This window comes from Malaclemys terrapin, chromosome 6 (genome assembly GCF_027887155.1).
Source record: "Malaclemys terrapin pileata isolate rMalTer1 chromosome 6, rMalTer1.hap1, whole genome shotgun sequence".
NCBI lineage: Eukaryota > Metazoa > Chordata > Testudines > Emydidae > Malaclemys > Malaclemys terrapin.
The window spans coordinates 72,168,624-72,194,332 of NC_071510.1; the positions used below are offsets into that span (position 1 = coordinate 72,168,624).

Below are 25,709 nucleotides of genomic sequence, written 5' to 3' on the forward strand. Positions count from 1 at the left end.
TGGTCTCCCTCTGTGAAATCTGGTCTTTTGTGTACTTTTACCCTAAACTATACAGGTTTCACAGGGAAGACCAGCGTTTCTCAAACTGGGGGTCCTAATCCAAAAGGAAGTTGCAGGGTGTGTGTGGCAGCATTACTTCTGGGTGGCCAAAGAGCAGCAGCGGCGCCCTCCCAGCAGCAGTGCAGAAGTAAGGCTGGCAATACCATACCAAGCCATTCTTACTTCTGCGCTGATACCTTCAGGTTTGGGTGGCCAGAGAGTGGCAGCTGCTGACTGAGGGCCCAGTTCTGCAGGCAGCAGTGGAGAAGCAAGGGTGGCAATACCCTATCATGCCATCCTTCTGCGCTGCTGCTGGTAGCAGCTCTGCCTTCAGAGCTGGGCTCCCAGCCAGCAGCTGCCGCTCTCCAGCTGCCCAGCTCTGAAGGCAGCGCCACCGCCAGCAACATCAGAAGTAAGAGTAGCAGTACCACAACCCTCCCTACAATATCTTTGTTACCACACACACAATTCCTTTTTGGGTCAGGACCCCTACAATTAAAAAACTGTGACATATCAGATTTAAATAGCTGAAATCATGAAATTTACAATTTTTAAAACCCTATGACCATGAAATTGACAAAAATTGACCATGAATTTGGTAGGGCCCTAATTAAAAGAAAACTGCAGATGTGGCAGTATTGATGGGATTCTGAGTTTTTACATAATAAACTGTGATTATAGTCTGAAAAATGACATTGTGTGATTTCAAAGGTTCCCCACCCATGACTTAAAATTTGCTAGCAATACTAATCCAGCATTGGAGCTATAGATAAAGCTGTACTGCTTTGTGCCTAGGGCATCATTACTCTTTTTTTTTTTTTTTTAAAACAGTTATGTTGGTGCCTGAACCAAACCCTCAAAGACAGCCAGTTTTAGCACTTGAAGCATTTTCAGTCAAATGCTCAGTTGGAAAAAGTGAGGCACAGCAAGGTTAAAAGAACAGGAGTACTTGTGGCACCTTAGAGACTAACAAATTTATTAGAGCATAAGCTTTCGTGGGCTACAGCCCACTTCTTCGGATGCATATAGAATGGAACATATATTGAGGAGATATATATACACGCATACAGAGAGCATGGACAGGTGGGCGTTGTCTTACCAACTCTGAGAGGCCAATTAAGTAAGAGGAAAAAAAAAACCTTTTGAAGTGATCACTTCAAAAGTCTTTTTATTTATTTATTTATTTATTTATTTCTCTCTTACTTAATTGGCCTCTCAGAGTTGGTAAGACAACGCCCACCTGTCCATGCTCTCTGTATGCGTGTATATATATCTCCTCAATATATGTTCCATTCTATATGCATCCGAAGAAGTGGGCTGTAGCCCACGAAAGCTTATGCTCTAATAAATTAGTTAGTCTCTAAGGTGCCACAAGTACTCCTGTTCTTTTTGCGGATACAGACTAACACAGCTGCTACTCTGAAACACAGCAAGGTTAAGTAACTTTTCTCACACATACCTTCCCCACCTCCCAACCTCCAGGCTTCCTTGCTACCATTTGTTTGTTTTTAATGTATCATGTAAACCAATAAAAAAAGATAAAATGTATTTAAAGTCTAAGGCCTTGTTGCACATGTTTAAAGATGTGATTTGTAAACCAATATTGAGATAAACTGGTGCATTTATGGGATAAACTGGTGCAATTCATTTTGGTTTGAGTCAGGGTTATTTTGGTTTAATTTCAGTAGATTAGGAATTGTTTTAAACTAAACTGAAATGAGCCATCTTTAAATTGAAATAAGAGCATCCATGTAGGGTTTCTACCAGTTAAACTAAGCTAGTTTAAAAAAAAAAAAAAAAAAAAAAAAAATGTGTTAAACCAGTGCAACTCTCCTGTGTAGATCAGGACTACATACAAATACAAAAAATGGATGTAAAGAAAACCAAGATTATTTACTATAAGGATCAATACTTAATTTTAGTTAAGAATTCCTGTATGTATTCCCTTTTGATTATAAACAACCACTAAGACCACGTGTAAAGTTTGTTTTTCTCCTCCTCCAATCAGCCTTGATATTTTAGAGTACGGTCATGCTATTGCATAGCCTCAGCAGCTTAACCTGCTAAATTACTTTCTGGGAGGATCAGTGGAATCCTAAAGCTAAATAATGACTCTTCAGTCCACTCCCCAGATGAGCCAAGCAAAGGATCCTCAAGACTGCCCAACTGACTTTTCTATTTCCTTCTCAAGAAAAGTTCTAGAATGTGGTTCCCTTGTGTTCCCGTAAAGCTGGTATTGACCAATTCAGCGTTCTCTGGCACATGCCTATTAAATTTCAGAAGTGTAATTGTTTTTACATTATCACTGTGTGATTTAGCGGCAGTTTATAGGTATTAAAGTTTTTTAAAAAATCACACTTTGAGGAAGAATGGTATATTTTTAATCTGACTACTGTAAAATTTGTAAAACTAGGAATTGAATTTGCAATGTGATGCCTATACTTAAATATTGCAGGATGAGATCGCTTCAGTGAAACATTCAAATAAAAAAATAAAAGCAGAAAAAGAAAATGATGAAAAATCTGAGCCAGATATTGGTATAAAGAAGGAGGTTGAAGAAAAGAGAGAAACAAAAGAAAAGGAAAACAAGAGGGATCTGAAAAGGGAGAAAAAAGAAAAAGAGGATAAGAAAGAATTAAAGGAAAAAGATATGAAAGAAAAGAGAGAAAGCAAAGTAAAGGAGTCCACACAGAAAGAAAAAGAAGCAAAGGAAGAGAAGGTAATTAGACTTCAGTATATTATATAATACAATTAAAAAGAAAAAAAAATAGGCACAGGTTGGTTTTGAGGTAGACAGGCATTTCAGATCACTTAATGCTCTTTTATTGTTACTGCCACATAGTTTAGCTGTCTGAAAGTGCAAGTGGGATAAGAAACGTTCACATTCCTTTCCGCATCCCTAGGCAAAAAAAGAAAGAAAAAATTAAATATATGTAAATGGTCAATATATGTAGTAAGATTGTGTAATTGTAGAACTAAACTGCAATTCCCTTTTCAGATCTATTTTAATATTTTATTTATAGATAAATGAAGTCAAATCTGACAACAGAGACAAAACCAAGAAAGCTACATTAGCAGATACTCCAGTTCATATTACTGCAATTAGTGAGCCTGTTCCTATATCTGAAGAATCTGAAGAACTGGATCAGAAGACTTTCAGTGTAGTAAGTTCCTTGTGGCTATCTTAATGCTGCTATTTAACACAAAAAGAATGACATTCTGAATTAAAACTGCTTCTATATGCTCAGTTAACACCAATGTGCTTAGGGCATTGTGGCACTTGATTCATTGCCAGTGAGGTCTCAGAATAGCGCACCAAAGGTGTGGGCGATTATATATATATATATATATATATAAAAATTCAATATGTAACTCAGAAGTGCTAACTCAGAAGTGTGTATGTATGTATGTATGTATGTATGTATGTATGTATATTTTAAAGGTTCGGTTCTGTCTTCATGCAGACAACCATTACAGAATTTCTGCACAAGCCCAATAGCAGCTTCTTCAGATGTGTGTTTGCACTTCTGAGTTACATATTAAATATGCACTCTCCTTTTTAGTGAGGTCCTATGAAAACATGACAGTGATCTCCCAATGATATCATGGAGCCTAAATATGCTCTAATCTCGTCACAGATCATTTGATAGGCATATGTCCAGCAACATATAACATTTAAAAATGTGAAATCCTGAGATTTGTGTGCATCACAGACAAGATAAGTTAGAATCAGTTTGGATTGTTGTAGGCGTATGTGAGGATCCTTGTTGTAGGTCTATGTGAGGAATGGACGAATGTATATTCGAAATATTTCATTTTTTGTTTCATCTTGTCTTGATCATAGAGGTTCTGCCTATGCTGAGGGAGATGTGGCCAGCAATATATAAGATGGGCCTGTCTGTGTTCAGGAGGGATGGATGTACTGTGCCCATTGTTTGGCCGTAACACATGCATACTGAAACACAATATACCATGTTCATTCAAACCAGACGTCAGGTTCATGCTCAAGAAGCATTTCTTAACACTGACTATCATGCTGACTGTCACTCGGTTTCTCATCTTACCTTAATAGAAAATGTTAATGGGGAAGGTTGTGACAGATTACCTTAGATGCAACATGGAGCTCTCAGACTGCCTAGACTCCGAGTTGAATTTTCAGTCTGGGTGTAGCACATGTCAGATTCAGAGATGATTTACATCTTTTTTTGCTCTCTCTATATATACTGTACCAGTGCAGACTTTGACTAACATCCATACCCAATTTACCAACGTGTAGTTTACACCCTGTAGTAGGTCCTAGCCGGGGCTCGACCCTTCCGGGCAGGAGGGGAGCCACACCGACTCACTACTCTGGGAATAAGCAGTCAGTTAGTCCTGAAACTCCGGCTCTTTGGTGCAGAGTCGGAGCAACCACAGTTAAAGCTCAGGAGCCCAGGCCCTGGATCAGGGCGGGGCAAACACAGTTAGCTCAGACCCTTGCTTGCTGGGCTGAGCGGGCAAATAGTTCAGAGCCCAGGCCCTGGATCAGGGCGGGGCAAACACAGTTAGGCTCAGGTCCTTATGGCAGGGGCTGAGCGGGTAAATAGTTCAAAGCCCAGGCCCTGGATCAGGGCGGGGCAAACACAGTTAGGCTCAGGCCCTTGTTGCAGGGGCTGAGCGAGCAAACAGTTCAAAGCCCAGGCCCTGGATCAGGGCGGGGCAAACACAGTTAAGCTCAGGCCCTTGTTGCAGGGGCTGAGCGAGCAAATAGTTCAGAGCCCAGGCCCTGGATCAGGGCGGGGCAAACACAGTTAGCTCAGGCCCTTGTTGCAGGGGCTGAGCGAGCAAATAGTTCAGCGCCCGGGCCCTGGATCAGGGCGGGGCAAACACAGTTAGCTCAGGCCCTTGTTGCAGGGGCTGAGCGAGCAAATAGTTCAGCGCCCAGGCCCTGGATCAGGGCGGGGCAAACACAGTTAGCTCAGGCCCTTGTTGCAGGGGCTGAGCGAGCAAATAGTTCAAAGCCCAGGCCCTGGATCAGGGCGGGACAAACACAGTTAACTCAGGCCCTTGTTGCAGGGGCTGAGCGAGCAAGCAGTTCAAAGCCCAGGCCCTGGATCAGGGCGGGGCAAACACAGTTAAGCTCAGGCCCTTGTTGCAGGGGCTGAGCAGGCAAATAGTTCAAGGCCCAGGCTTCTGTAGCCGAGCGTTGGGTGAGGGGGAAGCCTGCCACCCGTACGGAGGGTGGCAGGGGGGAACGCAGGCCCACCCACTCCACTGCGTTCCAGCCCGGGGCCCTAACAGCGGTTGCTGCCGCTGCTGGTCAGTGGGGTATCCAGACCGCAACACACTGACATAGGCTCACACTCAGTTGCAGCCGGACCGGGGTCGGCTATCCCCGGGCTACTTCCGTGATCCCCCTCCCAGCCTACCTCGGTCGTTGCGCCGGGATCGGGCCAGTCCACCTGCATGGGCTCCTCTCTGCCCGGGCTCGGCGGCAAGTCTGGTAGCTCTGCCGGGAAGTCCGGCCAATGGTCCTCAGGCGGCTCCTCTGGATAGCAGCAGGGGCTGAGGGGTTCGGGTCCAGTCTCACCCTCAGGGTTCGCGGGGTTCGGTTCCCAGGGGTTCTCCCAGTGGCGGGCGTGAACGGGCTCCGGCGGCTCCTCCTCGTAGCGGGCCCGGGGTAGCTCAGGCCAGCTAGGGTCTTCGACGGTCTCCTGGCCGGGAGCTCCCGGCCGCACGTCTGCTCCCTGTGGTGGCTGGCCGCCAACTGAGCTCTGGCGGCCGGCCTTTATACTTCCTGTCCCGCCCCTTGACTTCCGGGGGGCGGGGACAGGCGGTGGTGGTCCCACCCACTCTGGTGCCGGCACGTGGGCTCCCTCTTCTGGGCAGGAGGGGAGCCACACCGACTCACTACACACCCCCTTTTACATTCTTCCTGAATTGGGCTCACTGAATCTAAAAGAACCCAGATTGGTTTAACTCATAGTTGGGGCCATAAAAGAGATAGGTAACAAGAAAATCAACTCACCCCTTGGGTCTTTTCTTCCTCAAGACTAAACATGCCCAGTTTTTTCAACCTTTCCTCACAGGTATATTTTTCTAAACCTTTTGTCATTTTTGTTATTCTCCTCTGGAATCTCTCTAATTTGGTCACATCTTTCTTAGAACACCTGTGCTAAGTGGCGTGGGATAATTACCTCTTGTGTCTTAAATATGATCCTTCTGTTAATGATCACACCAGAATATTAGCTTTTTTCACATTGTTGGCTCATACTCAATTTGTGATCCATTATAATCCCCCAGATCCTTTTCAACAGTGCTACCACCTAGACCAGGGGTAGGCAACCTATGACACGCGTGCTGAAGGCAGCATGTGAGCTGATTTTCAGTGGCACTCACACTGCCCGGGTCCTGGCCACCGGTCCAGGGGGTTCTGCATTTTAATGTAATTTTAAATGAAGCTTCTTAAACATTTTAAAAACCTTATTTACTTTACATACAACAATAGTTTAGTTATATATTATAGACTTATAGAAAGAGACCTTATGTTAAAATGTATTACTGGCATGCGAAACCTTAAATTAGAGCGAATAAATGAAGACTCGGCACACCACTTCCGAAAGGTTGCCGACCCCTGAGCTACACAGTTATTTCCCACTGTGTATTTGTGCATTTGGGTTTTTTTCCTTGTAAGTGTAATATGGAGATTCCACTTAATAGCAACCTGGATATTAACAACTGCCAGTTAATAGCAACATGTTGCTGAGAACCAATCCCATCCCATTGCCTTTTATGTTAAGGAGCTTCAGATGTTGGCATCAGCACGCAGCTTATTAACAAGTTAGCAACATTTTTTGGAAGAGAGACACCAGCTGCAGCTAGGGAAGAAAGTGCTGGGAGAACGTGCCTTCTCTGGCTGTCGCCCCACAAAGCTGCCTGTCGCCAGTGCTCAGCATGTCCCAGTGCTTCTTTCTGGGACTGCAGCCCCACAAAGCTGCTAGTGCATGGGGACCTGCATGAGGTCAGGGCTGTGGGCTGGGAGGGGAGGCTGTGGGCAGGGCACTGCAGCTTGGATGCCAGACCACTCCCTGACTCTCCTGGCTTTGCCTTGTCGGGGACTGCACGCAGGGAAGAAAGCACTTGGAAATGCTGAGCCCCAATCCCTGGAAAGCGTAGGGATGGTATCATACAGCTCTGTGGTCCCTCAGCACCCCCTGTTTCATACAGAAAGGCCCAGAATCTGGGCTTCAGTCCCCCCTCCCCACTGGCTGCCCTAGCTGCAAGAAGATCTGTGGCCAGGGAAGGGACATCCAAGCACTTCCTTCTCCAGCTGCAGGCTTGTAAACCTGCCTTCTGCTTATTGGCAACTGCCAGATAATGGCAACTTTGCTGGCAATGGAGGGGTTGCTGATAAGCTAAAACTATTGTACTTTGCACTTCTCTTTATTGAATTTCATCTTGTTGATTTCAGACCATTTCTCCAATTTATCAGGGTCATTTTGAATTCTAATCCTGTCCTCCAAAGTATTTGCAATCCTTCCCAGCCTGATGTCATCCACAAATATTATAAGCATACCCTCAACTCTATTATCTAAGTTATTAATGAAAATATTAATACCACCAGCCCAGGACTGATCTTTGTGTGGCCCCACTAGATACATCCTCCCAGATGGACAGTGAACCATTGATAACTACTTTTGGACTACAGTCTTTCAGTCAGATTTGCATCCATTTAATAGCAATTTCATGTAGACTACATTGTCCTAGTTTTCTGATGGGAATATCATATGGGACTATGTCAAAAGCCTTATAAAAACAAGATTTATCATGTCTGCAGCTTCCCTTCCATTCGCTAGGCCAGTAACCCTGTCAAAGAAGGAACTTATTTTGGTTTAGCACAATTTGTTCTTGACTAATCTATGCTGGCTATTGCTTATTATCCTATTACCCTCTCGGTGCTTATAAATTGATTGTTGAATAAAGAGTATCTGTTGAATGCTCTGGCCATGTGAGTTTTTTAAAAAAAATACACTCTTCCCCATATTCGTCATAATAAGAAAAAGATAAAAGAGTAGTCCAGGTGCTTTTAGAGCTCAAGACACTGAACAGGTTGATGAAGGAGACAAAGTTGTGATGGAGATGATAGCACTTCTGCTGCAGTCTCTCTAGGAGTCCTTCTGATATCAGTGAACCAGGCAGGAGCTTATCTACATAGTCCAGTCACACCCTGCTTTTGACAGTTTCTCCTATTCACCTACTGAAAGCATCACTTCATTATAAGATGTTACAGTTCAGTTTGTCCTCTTCTCCCCCCTTCTCTGTTTTCTCTTAGAGAATCAAGATAGGTACAAGGACAGCCAAATATCCCCTTCTTTCCACTTTTTCTCACTGGTTCATGAAGAAATGGGTGTTTGGGAGGGCTGGATATGGGACAAGGAGAGCCAGCCTCTTCCACATGCAAGGAAAGCTTGAACTGAGTTTCATCTGTCTGTCCATACCAGCATCTCCTTGGTAGTCTTAGCTTCATTCATAGGGATCAATCCACTGGCAAGATTTTCTGAGAGAGCGCTGCAGAGATTTTTCTGAAGGGTAGGGAACCACGCCCAACAAGAGAGGAAGAGGAATGCAGATCCTTTCCTGAGTGGAATGTCACTTTGCCTCTAGGCTCCAGTTGTTTTATGGAATACTGTCATTATGGTCTTGACACTGAATTTGTATACAAGTTTCTTGAAAGTAACACAGGTCTAGTATTGTGTATTTGTGCTGAAAGGTCAAAAAAAAAAAAAAAAAAAAAAAAGACAACAGATTAGAATTATAATACCTAGAGTCATCATATCTGTTTGTAATATCCTATTTCTAAGAAAAATATTTTCTTAAATCTTAAATACAATCTAATGCTTTTATAAAGAAGCTAATATTGCAGCGGTTTAAATTATAACTTTTCCAAAGGAAACCTGTAGTAAAAGAGAATTTTAAGAGCTGTGAACCAGAGGCTTGATGTTTCATTTGGCTTAGAGTAGCACTGTCTTTTCCTGTGTAAATATCACAGTAGTAAGGTGGGTCATGTTGTAGAATTTAGTTTTTTTCCCCTCCCTCCTGACTTATATATTCCTTTTTCCACTTTACAGTGCAAAGAAAGAATGAGGCCTGTTAAAGCAGCGCTGAAACAGCTGGATAGACCAGAAAAAGGTCTTTCAGAAAGGGAACAGCTGGAGCATACTAGACAGTGTCTAATCAAAATTGGGGATCACATCACTGAATGTCTAAAAGAGTACACAAATCCTGAACTTATTAAACAGTGGAGGAAGTAAGTAATTCTACATTTTCATGAACAAAAGGGAAAAATCCATCACTGTTTCTATTAACTAGAGTGATTTCTGTCCATTTTTGTTGGCTTCCAACTCTCACATTGTTGAATCTACTTACAGATGTTTTAAAATACAATATGAGGACCTATAAAGAAAACATTTGAATTGTGTAGTGGATTTTTGAAGCCAGATTCATGTTCCATATGCTGAATTGTGTATCATTGTGTAAGCTAGGGATAATCAGTAGGCGGACCGTGGGCCAAATGTGGACCGCCAGATGCTTTTTAATGGACCCCGAAATCTATATTTACCTCTTCTTATCATTATTGTTATTATTTTTGTATTATTTTCTCTGGAGTCTGGACATTGACTATATCTTGGCCAAGAAATTTGGACCTTGACAAAAAACAATGGACTACCCCTGCAAGCTGTACTTTGTCCACTAGGTGGAGCCTCCTCCCGGTTTTAAAAAGGACTGGAAGTGAGCAAATCATAAGTTCCTGAGTAATTTATAAGTAACTTTCAGTGGCAAAGAACTTTTATCTGTAAAGACGGAAGATGGCATCTCATTTTTAATCTTGATTATTATTGTATTCATTATGCTTTCATAGTGAACACTTCTGAAGTTTTGCCTATGTAAATTTGCTTAGAGCCTCCATTCTAGAAAAACACTAAAATATATTGTGAAACTAGATTGCTTGTCAGCTATGGCTTTACAATGAAACTTTGGCCCCATATAATAGGATGTTTTACTTATTTTAAAAAAATTACTTAATTTTTATTAATATTGGCATTAAAATTTCAAATGTAATGGCAAGAAAGGATCAGAAAGAATCTCTGAATATGTTTTTGTGCTTAATTATAAACCAAAGACTTCATTTTACCTAGATTATACTTTCAAATAAAAAGTTAGGGTGATATTTTTCAGCATTTCACACAATTCTAAATAGATTTAAAAAGTCCTAAGTCCTCAGTCATTAATTCTAATTGGAAAAAAAAATCCTCAACTTCCAGAATGCTGCTGCTCTTACTCAATTATTGTATTCCAACATTGTGTTAAACACTTTAGACAAGTATGAAAGCAAGATCAATGCCCCAAAAACCATACAATCTAAATAGACAATTATAGTCTATTTTTAAGGGGAAAAAATTGATAAACATTCACATTTAAGATCATCCATGCTACCTTATATCTACTCATGTATCACTGCCATAAAAACTACCAGAAAATGTTAAGAAATGTTATCTATCCATAACATGCATGGTGTTTTTGGTAGATTACCTTATATTTAATCATACAGTGGTTATGCAAACTCTGGCTTCTTTTTGGCCATACATAGGGCACTGAAAGACAAACTACACCAATATCTGATTGGACAAACAGCATGCTAAAGACAATCATTCCCTACAGTTCTCAGAGATTCCATGTGTGACCGATTATACAAGTGTCATTAAACACAGCTATTGTACGTACTTAAGTAAAGCTCTTAGGCCAAGGTAGTAATAATTAATCACTTGCCAGGAAAAAGCAAAGTTTAGTGTGCTGAAGTAGTAGTAAACTAAGCACTGAAGATGTATTTCGGAACCCTGTGAGAACATCAGTGAATGCTCTGTGGTTTTTGTTTTCAGCACTACATCGGCAAACTTCACAAGTACAGTGTCTTCTCCAGAACTGATATGTATGATCATATGTATGACCTTTTTTTAAAAGGATTCTTGCCTCTCCACAAGAACTTGGGCTGCACCTCATTACTTCCTTCCAAATAGTGTTAGGTAGTTCAAAATAGTTCCAGGCTTAGCCTTGCCACTTACCCCTCTATTTCAAATTTCTCTTTCAGCCATGAAAATTAAAGTGGCAGTTAACACGTCTACATTCTATGTTGCAATCCTGGCTTTTAAAGTTGAATTGGGGACAGCAGCAAGGAAATTTCTCTTTCCCACTCCCTTTTGAATCCATAGGGGGCTTGAAATTTCAAGGACTTTGTTCCCCACATGGGACCTCCCACCAAACTCTTTATCACCGATTGTTCCCTCTCCCAGTCTGGACAAGAGTCCAGAAAATGAATTAGGATTAATTTCCACTAGTATCTTTGTGATTACTCAGTTGTAAAAATTCATCTGGTTTCAAGGCAGTAGATGCATGACCAACCCATGGAATCATATGGACTATCTGCCTCTGCTATTTTCAGGAAATTAGGCATGTGGCACAAAAGTCTTGCACTGCGGGAAAAATCAATCTTGGAAGTTACATCATTGAGTAACACAGTTTCCATTTTAGAGGGGATTTTCAAACAAAGGGGGCTTTTTGACCTTGAAGAAGAGATCAGAGCTCAAAAGTTTGTCCAACACTAATGATTGGTCCAACAAAAGATATTATGTCACCCATGTTGTTTCTCTTCAGAGAATTGAGCACTCAACTCCTATTGTAAAGTCAGGTCCATCCACCCTTAACTAGCAGCGTTTTTACTGATGTCAATTACTTCTTCATGGCCATATCTGCATTCTAAACTAATTATTATAAACATCACACAGCAGTAAAGAAAAAGAGAGGAATTAATAATACATGTGTAGCATTTAGTGCTTTATATCTTCAGAGAATTATGCAAAATTGTTGGTTGTATTGCTAGATATGCTACCTTCTCATGCGATGGGACCTGATTCACCACTGCAGTACAACTCCATTGACTTCAATGTTATTACACCAGTGTGGCACTGAAATATCACAATGATGAATCAGGCCCATTGTATACAAAGTGGCATAAAGGAAAACCAGTGTATGCAGGAAGGCTAACCTGTCTTTTTTTTTTTTTTTTTTCCTTTCTCTAGAAATTTGTGGATTTTTGTTTCAAAGTTTACAGAATTTGACGCCAGAAAGCTGCACAAACTATATAAACACGCAATCAAAAAACGCCAGGAATCTCAGGTAATATATTGTTTTATATTTAGAGACATTCTGAAAGGATTTTTTTTTTTTTAAGTATTAAAACTTGTTTTATGAGGGTAAAGTGTTAATGGATTCTGAATTTACCTTTTACAAATGAAAATGTCTGATTTAAAGGATATATTTTTGTGTGTTAATATCACCTTTTTGATCAGATGGAATGTTTTAGCACTTAGTATTTGTAATTTTGAGATTTAGTAATGCCAATTGTTGTATTTATTTCTCTTAGCAACACAATGACCAGAATATCAGCAGCAATGTGAACACACACGTGATTAGAAATCCAGGTAAGAAGTTCTGCATGATGGTGTGTTGAAATGTTTTTGAGTAGGGTATTTGAAATGAAATAAACTTCAATAACTCTGAAACCTTCTAAAACTCCTCCTAGCATTAAGTGAACTTGTCCCTACAGATAGAGTTACTTAGTGAGACCCAGCATACATACTTTTGCTGGTGAAACTGTGTCAAGCACAAATCCAACTGCAGCTAGTGTTTTTAACAGTAATTTGCTATTTGGCAATCCTTTTTATTAGAACTCATTTGAAAATACACTTTTGTGTTTAATTATGTTAAGAAAGAGAAACACTTGATGCCTCTAGACTAGTTCCAGGCTCCAACATGGGTTTTTTTCTTTGTTTGTTTTGTTTTTGTTATGGGCTTTTTTGTTTAGTTTTTTGTTTTCTTGCAGTTGTTGTAATCACTATCCTGGATTCTAAAGTCTTCACTTGAAGCAGGGACCAGCAATCTATGGTGTAGGATGCAATATCCCTTTTGTCATTGACAGTGACATTATCCTCCCAATCTCATGAGCTTGCAGTCACAATGCAGTATTTGACTTTTTTGTTTCCTCTTTCACTATATATATATATATATATATCCAATCACTCATGAAGCTATGGTACTACTTCCTCTGAATTAAAATAAAATGCCATTGTTTCATTAGTTGCACTACTAAAACTTTTGTCCAGGCCTTGGACATTTCTCACCTTGAATACTATAACTTTCTCTGCTCCCTCTGCTACTGTTCAAAATTCCACTGGTAAAGGCAACATTACCCACATTGACCTCTCATTGAAACACTTTGTTGGGTTCCTGTCCTTTAATTAATCAAATTGAACTTTTCATCCATTCATCCTAGATCCTACATAATCTCTATCTCTCCACCTCTAAATTCCACTCTGCATTTCTACTCTTGTTTCTGCCTATTCAACCCCAACTTTTCTCAATTCACACATTTTTGCTCCCATTGTTAGCTTCTGTTACAAATCATTGTATTTCTCTGACACAGTTAAATCTAAGAGGTTGAAGTGTTGTCTTGTACATCCTTTCATACTTTTCAACTCGAAATTTTGTAGTTTATGAAATTCCCTTACGCAGAAACACACATTCAGCATAGCTATCTATTTTATTAAGCAGATGTGGAAAGACTGAAAGAGAATACAAACCATGATGACAGTAGCAGGGACAGTTATTCCTCTGACAGACATTTGTCACAATACCACGATCATCACAAAGATAGACATCAGGGAGATGCTTACAAAAAAAGCGATTCTAGAAAAAGGCCCTATTCTGCCTTCAGTAATGGAAAAGATCACAGGGATTGGGATCACTACAAACAGGACAGCAGGTGAGTTTTGCGAATAATCCATAGAAATCTGGGGGAGGGATGTTTTGTTTTGTTGTTGTTGGTATTGTTTCTGGGGATTTTTTAATTGCATTTCAGTTAAGTATGTGGTTCATACCAAAAACAAGTTGCCAGTTTAAGTCATTGTAGATACTTATCCAACATCTTCTCACAGTTGATTAGAATACTGTGCTATAATTAAAATGTGCCTTCTTTCACACTTACCCAATAATGTAATGCCTCTCCTGAGTTCATCCACAAGACCACCTACCCTCTGTGCATTTAAATCCCTCTTGAAGATTGTTTGATTTTGTGTGTGAGAGAGAGAGAGACTTTATTTTGCCAAGATGCAGTTAAGCATCATTTTGAAACGAGTTATTTCAGGATCAAAGCAATAAACTGGACACCTTCATTCCCTTATGCATCTACATATACAAATCCTCTGCTTCTGTACTACTTCCCCTAACCTCTATCTCTTAGATTGTGAGCTCCTTTCGTCAAGGACTTTGTCTTCTTTTCTTTTGGAAAAACACCTAGCACATTATGTGTTCTGCTATAAACTTATCATAAATAGTAATATAGGTAAGATTTTAAGTCAGTTCAAGGAATAGAAAGTTCTGATAAAGAGTGAATACTGTGACCCTACAAAAAAAAAAAAGCAGAAGACGACAACATAAGACAGGATGGTTGACAATGGAAGTGATAGGCAATCAAAATGAAGGAAATTGTGTTGGATGGGAGGAAAAATTGATATTCTGATATCATAAGAGGTAGACCTATTTCAGTAACACTGGACAAGTAAGACATCAGTGATGATGGGGCATGAGAGCATGGAATGAAATATGTTTACCAGGCTTGTTGGAATCTCTTCATTTTATAACACTTTCATCTTTTCTAATTGAATTTGACAAAGTATATATCATCTGTTTTTATATCTATATGCTCCCTTTGACAAACACAAGAATATCCAAGTTTCTGAGCACCAAAGCTTAATTTTTTGTGTATAGTGCAGAATTTAAAAGAATGAGCTCTTAAAATAATTCTGCTAGATTGCCACCATTTTAACCCTTGTTTTTATTACAAAATAACAATTTATCCTATCTTTCAGATACTACAGTGATAGTAAACATAGAAAGCTGGATGACCACAGGAGTAGAGATCACAGGTCAAGCCTGGAAGGAAATTTAAAAGACAGTCGGTCTCATTCAGACCACCGTTCCCATTCAGACCACCGGATACACTCAGATCACCGATCTAGTTCAGAGTACAGCCATCATAAATCTTCCAGGGACTATAGATACCACTCAGACTGGCAAATGGACCATAGAGCTTCCAGTAGTGGCCCAAGGTCACCACTAGATCAGAGGTCTCCTTATGGCTCAAGGTCTCCCTTAGGACACAGATCTCCATTTGAACACTCAGCAGATCACAAAAGTACACCTGAACATACATGGAGTAGCCGGAAAACATAACAAAGACTAACATTTTCTGGACCTTCTTTTAGCCATATACAGTAAACTAACACAGTAATTGCCTTACATGACTTGAAAGACATGGACTGGATATTCTATCAGTAGCAGTATTGTTACTTCTTTCCAGGATGCAAGGTCTATTATCCCAACAGAAGAAAAAAATATTTTTGTATTTAAAGTTTATGCTGCACTGTGCTGCAAATGTTGTGGCACTTTTTTTAAGAAATGGAAGATGTTTACTTTTACAGGGACCTCAACACTGCCCCATTCAGACTGGATCTTATAAAACTCTTCATGTCAAAGTGCTTTTAGGCTGAATACAGTTTAAATTATGTTTGTAAATGAACTTTTACACACTGACCTGTGAACGTGTATCAGGAAGGAATGAGGCGTTTGGGTTTTATTTTGTTTTATTTTTTTTTAGTAAAGAACTCTCAAGGACCTTGTTCACTTTCCAAAGCTACTTGTTTACATTGTACACTGCGACCACCTTGCCGCTTTTCATCACAAGCTTGAATATTTAAATTCTGTACCTAGAACTGTAAAATAGCCAGGATTTCTCCTGTTTGTGATCAATTGTAATGCCTTTTTACAAAAAAGAGCTGTAAATTATTGTAAATTAATTAAATGAGCTTTTTCCCCTCTCAGGCTTTTTTTGACTGTTCCTTTCCCCACCAACTCAGGCCTTCTTGTCACAAGTATGAAACAAAATCAGTGTATTACATTTTTGAATAAAATATCTTGATGGAATCACTGTTCAGAATGTAAAATTGGGGGAAGGGAACACTTTATTTCATTTAGTGCTCTTTTTTTTTTTTAAAGATACTGTGTGCGATACATGTTTTGTTTTTTCTATTAAACTGTCTGTGTTGTGATTGTTGTAATGAAGTGGTGAGAAATATACAACTAAATTAGGCTCTAAAACAATTTTTTTAGGTGTATTTGTTTTAAAAGGAGAAGGAGAGTTCAACACATGAACCCTTCAGAATCCATATCAGCCAAAATTTATTGTAAATCCATTTGTTTTCCCTCTTCAGTATAGGCAATAATGTCAAATGTGCTATGCAGCCAGTTAATATTTTAGAAGATTTGAGTGACCTTATTAATAGAAATTGTTACAATACACACTGATTGTAAATAGATAACTTCTATCTGACAAATTAAATTTAACTAAAGGATATATGGGCTCTTGTAGTTTTCTGGTGATGTTTTCCTATGATGTTACATTCCTTATTAGTTAAACATTATTAAAATGTTTTACCCTGAAATGTATACTAATTTTAGTGATTATATCAAATTTCAGAATATTGTAGCAAAATCATACTTTAAAATGTATGGCAGGAGGAATAATTTAATAAGGTTAAAAACCCACTGACTTGATGAAATACTTCAAATTATATCTTTAGGGTGCTTAGATTATATTTTTGTCTTTATTTTCCATGGTGTTTTTTTAGGCCATATATCTAAAACCAGGATCTCTGTTGTTTAGTTAATTTACTTCATGTTCTGTGATCCCTGCCTACAATTTGTCTTTACGGACTTTTGTTTTTTACATTTTTACATTTTTTACATCATCTGAATAGCAATTATTTGTGAGGTCACAAATAGAGGTTATTAGTCCAGAAGGATAATAAGCAGATGCAATCTAAGAAAAGTCAAAGATCCCAGATGTTTATACAAATGTCCCTAATAAAATGCGGAAGACAAATTACAGAAAAAGGTATGCAGGCAGAATTTTTTCCCAAACTTTTTCCTGAAGATGAGTTACTCATTTTTGTCTGTTAAAATTTTATCTTCAAAAATCCAATATACTTAGAAACAAAGTGAATAAGATAAGGTTGAGATCTTGGCTGTGTGTGTGTGTGTGTGTGTGTGTGAAATGTAACGACACATTTAAAACAAATAATAAAAAATAATTGATAGCTGCTCTATTTTTAACCCAAAATCTGTCTGTCAGCTGGCTTTGTTGGAACAGAATAAATCTAGAAAAATAAGTTTTTTTTCCCTAAATAGTTTGATTGTTTTATAGAGCAAAAATAAAATTGTAATATAAAATACCTCAGAACAGTTAGGTCTGGTTTGGTAATTGTGTGTGACACGGAATTTATCATCCCTACATTTCAGACTAATGTCAGATTAATTATATATTACTCAGATTTCTCATTCTGATCTCTAATTGTATAATATAAAACTTTCCAATGTCTGAAAATATTAAAGTTGAAATGAAGGTTCTTCAAGAATTGGCCCACATGGATCCCCCTGTAAGTTTGTGTACCTTGTGCGTGCAAACCTGGAATCTTGTTGCTGACAGTCTTTTGGGGCCCCATATTCCTCCTATACATCTTCGTGCCCCTTGCAGTAAAAGTACAAAAAGCAGAGCAGCTTCAACCACCACTCAGTTCCTTCTCACCGTTTGTGGTAGATGCTTGATTTTTAAAGCCCATCTGGAAAAGCTGAAAAGTGAAAGCATGGACTAGTCTTATCTGAAAACCCATGGGTTCAACATGAGGTGTTGATGTCCACATTCTTCAAACACAGACTGGGGCACTGTATACTCGACTGCTGAACATTGAGCACCAGTATGAACATTGCGCACCATTAAACTGTTTTAGAACATTGCATGGTAGATACTGTCATCTCTTACACCTTCGGAAAAGAAGAGAAACACAATGAGACTGTGGTTACCAGTCATGAATTATGTACCAAATTGTAAATCAGTGCCCCTCAGTGGCACTGATCATTTGTCAGTGGCCTCTCAGACTTACAAAGACATTCCTGAAGCTGCCCACTGACTCGCTAATCTGGACTTCATTATTTGAATGTTGCTAATCACTTTGCCATACATTTAAAAAAAAAAAAAGAGGAGGGGCTTCTGTGTCCTGCTTCCTTTGTAGCTTAGATGGTATTAGCAGTAGTTTAGATTTTGATTATTTATTTATTTTATTTAAGTACTTCGGCTATTGATTTTTTTTTTTTTTTACATTTAGTCTCACCATGGTACTGAGAACTAAGGCCTGGTCTACACTACTAGTTTAGGTCGACTTTAGCAGCAAATCGAATTAAGCCTGGACACGTTCACACGACGAAGCCCTTTCTTTCGACTTAAAGGGCCCTTTAAACCGGTTTCTTTACACCACCTCCGAGGGGATTAGCGATAAAATCGGCCTTTGCGGGTCGGAATTGGGGTAGTGTGGACGGAATTCGACGTTATTGGCCTCCGGGAAGTATCCCACAGTGCTTCATTGTGACCGCTCTGGACAGCACTCTCAACTCAGATGCACTGACCAGGTAGACAGGAAAAGCTCCGCGAATGTTTGAATTTCATTTCCTGTTTGCCCAGCGTGGAGAGCACAGGTGACCACGCAGAGCTCATCAGCACAAGTAACCATGATGGAGTCCCAGGATCGCAAAAGAGCTCCAGCATGGACCGTACAGGAGGTACGGGATCTGCTCGCCATATGGGGAGATGAATCAGTGCTAGCTGAACTCCGTAGCAGTAAAAGAAATGGCAAAGTATTAGAAAAGGTCTCCAAGGCCATGAAGGACAGAGGTCATAACAGGGATGCACAGCAGTGCCGCATGAAAATTAAGGAGCTACGGCAAGCCTACCACAAAGCCAGAGAAGCAAACGGAAGGTCCGGGACAGAGCCGCAAACTTGCTGCTTCTACGCGGAGCTGCATGCCATTCTAGGGGGTGCAGCCACCACTACCCCAACTGTGTGCTATGACACCCTCACTGGAGAAACACACAGGGAAGAGGGTTCGGGGAACGAGGAAGATGAGGATGGAGGTAGCTCACAGCAGCAAGGAAGCGGAGAAACTGGTTTCCCCAACAGCCAGGATCTGTCACCCTGGACCTGGAACCAGTAACCCCCAAACTCACCCAAGACCCTGAGGGCACACAGGGGACCTCTGGTGAGTGTACCTTTGTAAATATTACACATGGTTTAAATGCAAGCATGTTTAAAGATTAATGATTCATTTGCCCTGGCAATCGCGGCCAGTACAGCTACTGGAAAAGTCTGTTAACGTGTATGGGGATGGAGCGGAAATCCTCCAGGGACATCTCCAGAAAGCTCTCCTTCATGTACTCCCAAAACCTTTGCAAAAGGTTTCTGGGGAGGGCTGCCTTATCCCATCCGCCATGGTAGGACACTTTACCACGCCAGGCCAGTAGCACGTAGTCTGGAATCATTGCATAACAAAGCATTGTAGCGTATGGTCCCGGTGTTTGCTGGCATGCAGACAACATCCATTCCTTATCGCTCTTTGTTATCCTCAGGAGAGTGATATCATTCACGGTCACCTGGTTGAAATGGGGTGATTTTATTAAGGGGACATTCAGAGGTGCCCGTTCCTGCTCTGCTGAACAGAAATGTTCCCCGCTGTTAGCCACGCGGTGGGGGGAGGGGTGAAGTGATCATCCCAGAGAATTGGGTGTGGGGGGGGAGGGCGGTTAGTTGGGTTTGTGCTGCATGTTAACCTGGAAACTGCAGCCCCTCCTTTTACATTGCAAACCCATTTTAAATGGCCAACACAATTCATCCTTGATATGGGAAATGAGGGCGCTGCTGTTTGAAACCATTCCCACATGTTAAGAAGGTTAAAGCCAAAAGTCTGTGGCTTACCATGACTGCCTGCAAGCCAAAATCTGTTGCCTGGCACTGCGTGAGTGATCTCTCACACGAAACCGGCAGACCCTCACTATAAGAGGAAAAATGCGACCTTGTAACGAAAGAGTGTACCCATTGTTCTCTAAAATGTCTTTTTTAACCACCTCTCCCTTCTCCTCCACCAGCTGCAAATGTTTCTCTTTCACAGAGGCTAGTGAACATTAGAAAGAGAAAATGGAGGCCGCGGGACGATATGTTCACGGAGCTCCAGATGTCCTCCCACGCTGAAAGAGCACAGCAGAATGCGTGGAGGCAGTCAATGTCAGACATCAGAAAAGCACAATATGAACGAGAGGAGAGGTGGCGGGCTGAATCGTGGGATGAACAGAGCAAGTTGTGGGCTGAAGATGATAGGTGGCGTCAGCTTGCAGACAGAAGGCAAGAGTCGATGCTCCGGCTGCTGGAGCATCAAACTGATATGCTCCAGCGTATGGTTGAGCTGCAGGAAAGGCAGCAGGAGCAGAGACTGCCGCTACAGCCCCTGTTTAACCAACAGCCCTCTTCCCCAAGTTCCATAGCCTCCTCACCCAGACGCCCAAGAACGCGGTGGGGGGGCCTCCGGCCACCCAGTCACTCCACCCCAGATGATTGCCAGAACATCAGAAGGCTGGCCTTCAATAAGAGTTAAAGTTTTAAAATGCAGTGTGTCCTTTTCCTTCCCTCCACCCCCACCCATCCCGGGCTACCTTGGCAATTATCCCCGTAGTTGTGTGACGAATTAATAAAGAATGCATGAATGTGAAATAACAATGACTTTATTGCCTCTGCAAGCGGTGCTCGAAGTGGGAAGGGGAGGGTGGGGTGGTTGGTTTACAGGGAAGTAGAGTGAACCGGGTGGGGGGGGCGGAGGGTTCATCAAGGAGAAACAAACAGAAGTTTCACACCGTAGCCTGGCCAGTCACAAAACTCATTTTCAAAGCTTCTCTGATGCGCACCGCGCCCTGCTGTGCTCCCCTAACCGCCCTGGTGTCTGGCTGCGCGTAATCAGCGGCCAGGCGATTTGCCTCAACCTCCCACCCCGCCATAAATGTCTCCCCCTTACTCTCACAGATATTGTGGAGCGCACAGCAAGCAGCAATAACAATGGGGATATTCTTTTCGCTGAGGTCTGAGCGAGTCAGTAAGCTGCGCCAGCGCGCTTTTAAACGTCCAAATGCACGTTCCACCACCATTCGGCACTTGCTCAGCCTGTAGTTGAACAGGTCCTGACTCCTGTCCAGGCTGCCTGTGTAGGGCTTCATGAGCCATGGCATTAAGGGGTAGGCTGGGTCCCCAAGGATCACAATAGGCATTTCAACATCCCCAACGGTTACTTTCTGGTCTGGGAAGAAAGTCCCTTCCTCCAGCTTTCGAAACAGACCAGAGTGCCTGAAGACGCGAGCATCATGTACCTTTCCCGGCCATCCCACATTGATGTTGGTGAAACGTCCCTTGTGATCCACCAGGGCTTGCAGCAGCATTGAAAAGTACCCTTTGCGGTTTATGTACTCGGTGGCTTGGTGCTCCGGTGCCAAGATAGGGATATGGGTTCCGTCTATGGCCCCACCACAGTTTGGGAATCCCATTTCAGCAAAACCATCCACTATGGCCTGCACGTTCCCCAGAGTCACTACCCTTGATATCACCAGGTCTTTCATTGCCCTGGCAACTTGGCTCACAGCAGCCCCCACAGTAGATTTGCCCACTCCAAATTGATTCCCGACTGACCGGTAGCTGTCTGGCGTTGCAAGCGTCCACAGGGCTATCGCCACTCGCTTCTCAACTGTGAGGGCTGCTCTCATCCTGGTATTCTGGCGCTTCAGGGCAGGGGAAAGCAAGTCACAAAGTTCCATGAAAGTGCCCTTATGCATACGAAAGTTTTGCAGCCACTGGGAATCGTCCCACACCTGCAGCACGATGCGGTCCCACCAGTCTGTGCTTGTTTCCCGTGCCCAGAATCGGTGTTCCACGGCATGAACCTGCCCCAGTAACACCATGATTTCCACATTGCTGGGGCCTGTGCCTTGTGAGAGGTCTACGTCCATGTCAATTTCCTCATCACTCTCGTCGCCTCGCTGCAATCGCCTCCTCGGCTGGTCCGGGTTTCGCTTTGGCATGTCGTGGCTCTGCATATACTCCAGGACAATGTGCGTGTTGTTCATAGTGCTCATAATTGCCGCACTGATCTGAGCGGGCTCCATGATCCCAGTGCTAGCTATGGCACCTGGTCTGAAAAAAGGCGCGAAACTAGCATCTGACGGACCAGGGGAAGGAGGGAGGGAGGGAGGGCCGAGTGACGACATGGCGTACAGGTACAGGGAATTAAAATCAAGAAAGGTGGCTGTGCATCAGGGAGAAACACAAACTGTCACACAGAATGGTCCCCCCAAAGATTAAACTCAAAACCCTGGGTTTAGCAGGCCGTTGATTTCACAGAGGGAGGGGAAGCACATGAATACAGAACAAATCTATTTTTTACATCTTAATCTGCCAGCCAACAGTGCAGCATGACTGATAGCCACTGCAGTATGACGACGATGGATATCAATCGTAATATGCCATCTTCTTCCAAAAGGCAAGGGGCTGCTGCTCTGTAGCAATGCAGCCCCACGTCTGCCAGCACCCAGATCGCCCTCGGCCTCTTCTGGGTGCTTAGCAGACAATACTGGGCGATTGGCAGAAAATATCATACTACGACTGATAGCCATCATCATCGAGACAGTTGCATGTCTGCCCAGGTGCCCATGATTGACAGCCACTGCAGTACGATGACAACGGATACCAGTCGTAATATACCATCTTCTACCAAAAGGCAAGGGGCTGGTGCAATGCAGCCCTACGGCTGCCAGCCCCACGGCTACCAGTCATGCTGCACCGTCTACCACCAAAAGGCAGTTAGCTGCTACTGCTGTGTAGCAATGCAGTACCAAGTCTGCCGGCACCCAGATGACATATGGTGACGGTGAGCTGATCTGAGCGGGCTCCATGCTTGCCATGGTATGTTGTCTGCACAGGTAACCCAAGTAAAAAGGCGCGAATCTTTTGTCTGCCGGTGCTCTGACGGAGGGGGAGGGGCCTGACGACATGTACCTAGAACCCCCCGCGACACTGTTTTGCATCATTCAGGCATTGGGATCTCAACCCAGAATTCCAATGGGCGGCGGAGACTGCGGGAACTGTGGGATAGCTACCCGTAGTGTAATGCTCCGGAAGTCGACGCTAGACTCGGTACTGTGGACGCAGTCCGCCGACTAGAGCACTTAGGGCATTTTATGTGGGGACACACACAATCGGCTGTATACAACCGATTTCTATAAAACCGGCTTCTATAAATTCGACCTAATTTTGTAGTGTAGACATACCCGAAGTCCAAAGGTGGAGACCAAGTCTACAGGTTTTAAAATCTGCTCTGCTTGTGAGATTGCTATGCCTGCTTAATGATGTACATTCTAATTGCTTATTTTGTTCAGGGGAGTCTCATATCCCCTGTGTGTAATTCTTTTTCAGAGTGCACACATAGGGCTTATGCTCATTTAAATTTGTTCCTAATGGAAAAATCTATGTGGAGTGTGCCTAGCTCAGAGGTACCCCCTGAGCAGCAGTCTGTTCCTGCTTTAAAGCAGGTTTCATTAAGTGCTTTAGCTACCAGTGATGCCAAACTAAGCGGTAAGAAATCTACTGGCTCTAAGGGTACGTCTTCACTACCCACCAGATCGGCGGGTAGTAATCGATCTACTGGGGATCGATTTATCGCGTCTCGTCTAGACGCGATAAATCGATCCCTGAACATGCTCCCCGTCGACTCCGGAACTCCACCAGGGCGAGAGGCGGAAGCAGAGTCGATAGGGGAGCCACGGCCGTCGATCCCGCGCCGTGAGGACGAGAGGTAAGTCGATCTAAGATATTTCGACTTCAGCTATGCTATTCTCGTAGCTGACGTTGCGTATCTTAGGTCGATCCCTCTTCCCCCCTTCCTCTCTCCCTCCCTTCCTCCCCCCAGTGTAGACCAGCCCTTAGAGTCCTCATGCTGCTAGCAAACACATAGCCCTTCTCAGGTCAGTCAGTGGCTCCTGCTGCCCAAAGCAGGGAAGACCAAAGATCTCTTAAATAGGGCTCAGTACCATTTACTGTCCTGGTCACAGCTAAGAAAGATAAGTGTCTTCATGATGGCTCTTCTAAAAATACCTCTTAAAAACCACATCACTGCCCATGAGTCTTCTAAGGCTGGGGGGTTACATTCCTTAGAGTCAGTACTATGCCTTACACCTTGTAACAGACATAACTTTGTTACCTTTGTCGTCAGTACCGTGTACCTCAGACTTATCAGTGTCACATCTGGACAAGACTGTTTCTGGGACTTTAGTATCAGTATCAATCATCTAGGTACCATCATTGATACCATCTCCATCCACTAAGTCTCCTTTCATATCACCCGCAGACCTTATGATTATTCAAGAACTGGAGCCCGTTTTTACTTGATCTCTCTCCATTATCTACTGTATTCAGAGCTTTGTAAGTAGTGGAGCTGAAGGTACTGAAGGTGAAAACTTCTACCTGCCCTCAATCAATGGTACCAGTGCCACAAGAGTCGTGGACTAATTCTAGAGGATCTTTACACCATCTCCCCTCCCTTTGGCACTTGTCTTTCCTTTTTTGCATATTCATGGAATACAATTACCACTTATCAGTGGGTTTTAAAAACCCGACTGAAAAGGATACGCAATTTGATTTTACTCTGCCTACTTGCTCCACACCCTCCTACCCCATCCCTCTTCAGGGACCGATCTCACAAAACCCTGCTGCATTTGTGCTATTCACACTGCTTCCTCCTCCTGAAGAAGAAAGGAGATTAGAGGGAGATCTTAGGATTCAGACATCTCAAGTTTATCCATCACTTCAAGTTTTGGATGGTCACCCTTAATTCTATAATCCCTTCTTTAGATCATATGAACTGGTTTGCAGCTCTCAACTTTCAGTATGCCCACTTATGTGAATCTATCCATTTTATAGGAAGTATCTGCATTCTGTGTTCAGCAATCTTCACAATCATTTCAGAGCCCTATCATTTGTCCTTCCTACAGCTCCAAGGGTATTTATCAATTTCCTGGCAGTGGTAGTATCTCACCAAAGGAGACAGGGTCTGCATGTGTATCCATATCTGAACAATTGGCTGATTTCAGGGTCAGTCAGCTAGGCAAACCAACAGAGACTTTCGTACATTTCTACAACTGTTCTCTAAGCTAGGCTTCAATCAACCAAGACAAGTCTGCTCTCATCTCTACTTGATAGATAGCATTCATAAAGGCAGTCTTGGAGTCCAATTAAGCAAGGGCGTACTGTCCTTGATTCATTGTGGGGGGTGGGGAGGAGGGACAATAGCCCACCTTAACTGATTACTCTCATTATAGTTGGTATGGCAACACCCATTTTTTCATGTTCTCTGTGTGTGTGTGTGTGTGTGTGTGTGTGTATTCCTACTGTATTTTCCACTGCATGCATCCAAAGAAGTGGACTGTAGCCCACGAAAGCTTATGCTCAAATAAATTTGTTAGTCTCTAAGGTGCCACAAGTACTCCTCATTCTTACTGAGGAGGTATTTCTGACTTGTTTTCTTCCATTGATATATACAAGAAGCTCAAGGCCCTTAATAGACATTAAGTCTTGCAACTAAGGTAGGTAATTTTTATCTCCATC

At 42.3% G+C, this 25,709-nt stretch overlaps 1 protein-coding gene across 2 annotated transcripts in view; it reads left to right on the plus strand.

The window, feature by feature from the left end:
• CHD1 (chromodomain helicase DNA binding protein 1) overlaps positions 1–16,008 on the plus strand; it is a 71,355-nt gene extending 55,347 nt beyond the window's left edge. For both annotated transcript variants that reach the window (XM_054031982.1, XM_054031983.1), the window contains 7 exons: positions 2,495–2,758; positions 3,063–3,203; positions 9,147–9,325; positions 12,153–12,249; positions 12,497–12,554; positions 13,684–13,894; positions 15,000–16,008. In XM_054031982.1, the coding sequence (XP_053887957.1) occupies positions 2,495–2,758; positions 3,063–3,203; positions 9,147–9,325; positions 12,153–12,249; positions 12,497–12,554; positions 13,684–13,894; positions 15,000–15,363 (1,314 nt within the window). In that variant the 3' untranslated portion in view covers positions 15,364–16,008. The remainder of the gene's footprint in view (positions 1–2,494; positions 2,759–3,062; positions 3,204–9,146; positions 9,326–12,152; positions 12,250–12,496; positions 12,555–13,683; positions 13,895–14,999) is intronic.
• Positions 16,009–25,709: the final 9,701 nt, after the last annotated feature.